The sequence below is a fragment of the Neolamprologus brichardi genome, chromosome 23, assembly GCF_056152115.1.
Source record: "Neolamprologus brichardi isolate AB-2024 chromosome 23, ASM5615211v1, whole genome shotgun sequence".
NCBI lineage: Eukaryota > Metazoa > Chordata > Actinopteri > Cichliformes > Cichlidae > Neolamprologus > Neolamprologus brichardi.
In genome coordinates, this window is record NC_142125.1 from 13,704,289 (window position 1) to 13,710,906 (window position 6,618).

Here is a 6,618-nt window from a genome sequence, read left to right on the forward strand (position 1 = left end):
CACATCAAACTACATGAGCTCATTACGCAGAGAGACTAACAGGTGTTGACATAAGAAGGAAAAGATAAAAGCAGAACATGTTATGATGGTCTTCTGACCTGTGGTGCTCACTGGTCAGAAAGAGAGGTGTGTTAAGCTGAGGTGTGGTTTCTCTGGTTCCACGGCTCTTTGCGGTTTTGTTTTTCTTGTTACACTGCTGGGAACATGTCGTCCATCTCTGTACCACCACCAAAATGCCTGCAGAAACCTCTGACTGTTCCCTATCGTCACATGTTTGGACCAGGACCTTCAAACGTCCCTTCACGGATCTTGGAGGCCGGTGCCAACCCTGTCATTGGACACATGCATCCAGAGATATTCGAGGTAACTTCAGAGGTTTAACACCAATGACTAGGATCTATATTTGGGTTGCATGCTGTTTGTGCTAGACAAAGATTGGGAATGGTTCTAACATCAGATAGATCGCTACTCGTTTCACCAAACCCGGCCCTTTTTCAATTACAGATAATGAACGACATCAAGAGTGGGATCCAGTATATGTTCCAGACTCAAAACAAAATGACTCTAGCTGTGAGTGGCACCGGCCACAGTGCTATGGAGTGCGCCATCTTCAATGCAGTGGAGCCTGGGGAAAGCGTGCTTGTAGCTGTGAATGGAATCTGGGGAGAGAGAGCAGCTGAGATGGCAGAGAGGATAGGTAAGGCTCATTGTATCATTTGTACCTAACAAATCCTGGAAGATAACCAAATTCAAAAATATAATTTCCTACAACAGATGGGCACTGTTCAAAAAGAGCTTTTGCTGTGGAATACTTTCACGCCTTTTCCAAATGTACAGCAAAGTTTATGTGTGCCATCTGCTAATCTCTGAAATCGCCTAAGAAACTGTCTCTCTCACGCAACTGTGCCTCGACCCGGGCCATTGTGTGAGTTCCAGGTTACACAAATTGTGACAGGCACAACATGCATGACACCAAAGCACACTGCAAGTCAAGCTGAACATTTTCACAGACGCCATCATAGCTGTTTAAAACATTAACTTAATGTTGTGCTAGCAGCTGAACCTATAATCTCATGAGAAAGGTTTTTACTGAGGTCATACAATAAGGGAACCATGAGCCATATAGTCTATGGTGAATACTCATTAGCTGCTCTAGTATTTGCAGCATGGCGGAGCAAGTGGGCCTCACTCAAAAGAAACTACAGTGGCCACGTCCACAGTAATGACCAAGTCAGGCAGTGCATTATACTGACTTTTAGGAAAATAATGAAGCATTGTGGAACATAATTAAATAAACTCCCATAGGTCTTTCCACAGGATTTGATGATAAAAATACAGAGTATTACTGCTGCTGTCTTTTAAAGGTGGCTTTCATTGGTGTAATTAAAAAAAACAACAACAGTTAATTAAGAAAAAACATGTGTATCAAACCTACAGGTGCGAGAGTAAACACTATAGTGGCTCCTCCTGGTGGCTGCTTCACTATTGAAGAGATGGAAAAGGTACTGTTTCCTGATGCTCCAGTTATCAGGCTACTTTAATCATTTCTGTCACTGCTGCCACTTGTGTAATCACACTGTTATCTCACCGCAGGCTTTATCCAAACACAGACCTACGCTGCTCTTTGTGGCACACGGAGAATCTTCTACGGGAGTCTTGCATCCTTTAGATGGCATCGGACAGCTGTGCCATAAGTAAGACACAGCACTTTGCGATCACCACATCTGCAGCTAGACAGATGATATAGGTGTTTTGTGATTTGCTTGCAGGTATAACTGCCTGTTTCTTGTTGACTCTGTGGCATCAATTGGAGGAGCCCCTGTTTACATGGACCAACAAGGTGCACTGAAAGATCCTGCCAGATGTTTCCAGTGTTTATTTTATGAAATAATATATATGGATTTTTCTGTCGATGTTTGTACTTTTAGAGATAGATATCCTGTATACAGGCTCCCAAAAGGTTCTGAATGCCCCACCAGGTACAGCACCGATTTCCTTCAGTGAGAGAGCATGGTAAGAACTGCACATTTTTATCATTTTTATTCATTCAGAATAATAGGGTACCATAAGTATTTAAAGGTAAATTTATCCACAGCCAAAAAATCTTCAGCCGAAGGACAAAGCCTGTGTCTTTTTACTTGGATTTGAGTTGGCTGGCAAACTACTGGGGATGTGATGGAAAGCCATCAAGAGTGTAAGACTTTCTCTGCAGACTGGACCGTGTTTCAGGCTCACTTTTAACCTATTACTAAGATCATTTGGTATTGCTTTGTCTCTTTTCATAGATATCACCACACAGGTCCTGTCACTGCTTTTTACTCTCTGAGGGAAAGTTTGTCTGTCCTTGTTGAAGAGGTGAGACATGTCTAGCAATTAAAAGGGTTCATGAGCATGCAGTTTTAACATTTTATGCAATTAACTAATGAAGCACAGAATACAGTAATGGAAACAGAGCGTATCTCCTCTGTGGAAACCTGAGATAAAAGCACTGCAGCTAAAACATTTGGTGTCACTAAGGAAATGTCACATTTTTGATTAAAATCCTGACTTTTATTAAACCGATGAGCTGCAGAGTGAACGCGACATATAGACCCCTCACTTTTCTTGAATCAAAAAAGAGAGAATAGTTAGTCCAGCTGCAGCAGTCAGAACTTTGCAGATGCAGAACTCAGTTTGTTGAGGGAATCTGCAGACACCTCCCACCAGTTGAGCACTTCTTATGGCCCATACAGTTAAGCTCCAGTTAAGCAGCTGGATCCTATGTGGTTCAGTAACTGCCTTGGGAATCCCATAAAGGGGGAAAAAATATCTATTATCCTGCTTATCTCAGTCTGAGTTGCAGGACAGGAGTCTAAGCAGGTATGATCAGACAGCCCTCAGCCACCTCCTCAGGTGAGGAGAAGGAAGTGGCTTTTGTAGTTAGATGCCCAAACCACCACAGCTGTCTAGATCCATGGTGTAGGGGTTTAAATTATAGCCTATTGATACGTTGGTTTGTTTTGTTTAATAAATTCATTAATAGTTAATTAATTAATGAGTGAACAAATGTTTGGTTTTTGTGCAGGCTAAAATATTTCAGCCTTGTACTGATGTTCATGTTCAGAGAATTAATCCTACCAACTTTAGGATCGTTATATTTCTATAGTCTCCAACAGTTATCAGGCCAAAATTTAATTTATCCACAGCTTTAATTGGAATACCAACAATGTGACATTCCCACCAGACTTGGTATTGTGTGCCTAATGCTAATATGAAAAGTGCTAACACACTAGTCTAAGAGTGAACATGAAACACTTTCCCCTGTTAAATATTCATGTCATCCAGCATTAGAATTTAGCTGAACATGCGGCTTCACAGCACAGCTGTAGAGCACACTTTTGTAATCAGTACTCTGAAAATTGAGATATGGTTGATGAGTAAAGGACTTGCAGCTCCCTAGTGTCTGCGAATTGTCTGTGAATTGTCTGTGAATTTTTTAGTTTTAATTCTATAATTCAATTTTTTTAAGGGTTTGGAGAATTCCTGGGAACGACATCTGAAGGTAGCCGAATATTTCCATGCTGGCCTGGAGAGCATGGGTCTCAAGCTTTTTGTCAAAGAAAAGGTAAGTTTTAGAATAATCATAATAATCTGTAAGGGAATTTACATCAAGCTTGCAGCTCTTTCTTATATAAGATTAAATAATGAGCTGTTTGTTACAGCGTCTGAGGCTGCCAACAGTCACTACAATTGTTGCTCCTTATGGATATGACTGGAAAGAGATCACAAGCTACATAATGAAAACACACAATCTGGAGATTTCTGGGGGGCTCGGACCATCAGTTGGTTTGGTAGGAAAACATGATGATCGAGTGCCAATATGCATCATCCAAACACATTTGTTCCTGCCTGTGTGTTTTACATTGGATGTTTTTGTCGTTTTCCAGGTGCTCCGCGTGGGACTGATGGGATGCAACAGCAGCAGGGAGAACGTCGACATGGTGCTGGCAGCACTGAAAGATGCTCTGAAACACTGTCACAAGAGCAAAGTGTAACACGTGTCTAATGCTATAAAGATCATTTTCCCATAAGGATGAAATCTAGTGCTCATGTGTTGTGCAGTTAAATATTGGCCATTTGTAACAATACAGTAACTTGTCATGACAGTCTCTGGGAAACAACCTATTCCACCCCCTCCCATCTGCTTTATGGTCTTTTGTTTTTGCTGTGTTCATTCACAAAACAAACCAACATATCAATAGGCTATAATTTAATATATATATATATATATATATATATACTAGGGGTGCAACGATACTCGTATCGATATCGAACCGTTCGATACAGTGCTTTCGGTTCGGTACGCATATGTATCGAACGATACAACATTTTTAATTTATTTTATCAACTTTCCTTCTGACGATGCTATCTGTGTTGAGCGCTCAGTGGATCTGCGCTCGACAGTGCAGCCTAGGCGGAGTAGTCGAACACAGATTCACTGAGCGCAGGGCAAGCTAGCGAGACAGAAGCTAGGCTAGTTGCAACATGGCAAATTGAACCTCCCCCACCCTCATTCAGATCTGGCGTTTGGAACTATTTTGGTTTTCATGTGACATATGACCCTGAAGGTAAGCGTGTCATGGACAAAAGTAAAACAGTATGTTGGATGTGCCAGCAATGCTCAATTGGTGGGAACTAGTGTGTTAGCGCAGTTAGCTCGTTAATGTGTTGACGTCTTCCAGCCCCACTCATGAGGCGATCCGCGGTAGCTCGTTAACGGAGATTTGCCGTGTTGTGACGTTAATGTCATTTCAGATTAACGCTGACAGCACTAGTGGGAACACAACCAATATGACTGCACATTTACTCCGACATCATCCTAGTGCAAAGACAAGTGGAAGCAGACAAAAACAAGCAGGCATGCTACAAACTTTACCCGAGTCATTTAGACAGCCGTTAGCACATGATTCTCCTTATGGGGACCTGATATGTTTAATATGCTGCTGAGAATATAGCCCAGAAGAAGCGTATAGTATAGCTTTTATTTTGGAAAGAGACATTTCTCCATAATAAACTCTGTTTTCCAAAGATGAGTGATTTCTCAATCAGATACAGGGCTCGCAAAATCGCTAGCCCGACGTCCTGGGGCTTTTTTCCAGTCCGGCTACCAAAATCTATCTCTGCCCTGCCCGTCGGCCTATCGTAGGAAGGAAAACTATATGTCAATGCTTTTGCATTCTTTCGGAAATGTAGCTGGGTAATTATGTCATTGGCATCGGCCACTGTCAATATGTGACATACTGAAATCGCGTTTGAATTTGCGCTTGTTTTTTGCTTTCACTTTGCAATCACGTGAACTGTGTATAGAGAGCGACAGCACTGATTGGTGAGTGATGATAATTTGCGCACCAATTCCTCTGACATCGTCTTATCAATCGTTAGCTTACTATGCAAACATGACAAGTGAAATCTCCCGCAGCTTAAACATGTGAGAGGTTGATCGCGCAGAGAATCGCTGAGCGTTATGTAAGTGCGTGTGTAAAAGCAGCAGGATATATATTTTAGTTCTGCTGAGCCAAATAAGACAGGTCAGGGTGAAGAAGTGACAGCCAAAGAAAAGCTTACCACAAAACGGAAAAGTTATGACAAATCAGACTATAAGGAAAAAAGAAAGTGCAGCTTTATGGTTTCATGGACAAAAGAATTTCTGTGGCTGCAATATGACGAGCTAAATAACCAGGGCTGCACATAAGTGGCCCGCAGGTGCGCATTCGCTGTCAAAATAAAAACCCGCACAAGATAAGAAGTTGCAACTCGTGTTTGCGTACATAAGATTTTCAGGAGGAGGACAGACATTTGTTTAGAACTCTTAAAGATGTCGAAGAAGCTCCTTTAAGCAATTACTGTGATGTTCCTCCACCTCCAAAGAAATGTCAGAAGGAGTCCGAACCACAAAAGAAGCGCGTATTCTCGGAAAAGTGGTTGCAGGAGGTGAGCTGGCTTCAAACAAATGATGAACGCACAGAGAGGTGGTGCAGAATGTGCCGTGAAAATTTAATAAATGACAAATTAATAAAAAGGCATGAACATTTTTTTTGTATCGAAAAAATATCGAACCGTGACACCAAAGTATCGAACCGAACCGAACCGTGAATTTTGTGTATCGTTGCACCCCTAATATATACCTAATTATTTAACTAAGAATTAATGATTAATTTCATTCATCATGTCAAAGGGAGTGAAACAGATTATTTCCCTCCATACTATCAGAAAAAGAAAGGTGTTGAATATCACCTTTAGCTGGAATTAGTTTTAAGTGATCACCTTCATCCTGATGGGAATGTTCCCTTCCAGGATTCCACCGGACACAAAGGGACAAAAAAGGGATAGCAAACAATAAAAATATATAGTCTTTATGACCTCCAGCTCTAAAAAAACAACTAAACAGTTATGGGACATTTTGTGTCTTTTTGCTATCTACCACCATTATCAAAACACCAAATCTGGGAATATCTTTTAAAACGACATCCAGATACCTGGAGAGTCAACGCCAACTCTTATAGAAGGGGTTGTCATCTTATTTCGCCGTATATATAAATCAATCTCTAATATAAAGCATCTCAAGGAGATTGCTGTTGT

At 41.2% G+C, this 6,618-nt stretch overlaps 1 protein-coding gene across 1 annotated transcript; it reads left to right on the plus strand.

Moving 5' to 3' along the window:
- Positions 1-48: 48 nt before the first annotated feature.
- Positions 49-4,262, plus strand: agxta (alanine--glyoxylate aminotransferase a). The gene is made up of 11 exons (XM_006790456.3): positions 49-363; positions 505-697; positions 1,438-1,502; positions 1,594-1,694; positions 1,770-1,840; positions 1,929-2,013; positions 2,096-2,194; positions 2,286-2,355; positions 3,509-3,604; positions 3,702-3,830; positions 3,927-4,262. Exons 1-11 carry the CDS (start codon positions 205-207, stop codon positions 4,032-4,034), a joined length of 1,176 nt encoding a protein of 391 aa, XP_006790519.1. The 5' UTR covers positions 49-204; the 3' UTR covers positions 4,035-4,262.
- The last annotated feature ends 2,356 nt before the right edge of the window (positions 4,263-6,618 follow it).

Excerpts from the sequence above, each read along its gene's own strand:
- agxta (XM_006790456.3), top strand. The coding sequence starts at position 205 with ATGTCGTCCATCTCTGTACCACCACCAAAATGCCTGCAGAAACCTCTG. Across the intron at positions 698-1,437 it reads TGAGATGGCAGAGAGGATAG|GTGCGAGAGTAAACACTATA; the intron begins GTAAGGCTCATT and ends TCAAACCTACAG. Across the intron at positions 1,695-1,769 it reads ATCGGACAGCTGTGCCATAA|GTATAACTGCCTGTTTCTTG; the intron begins GTAAGACACAGC and ends ATTTGCTTGCAG.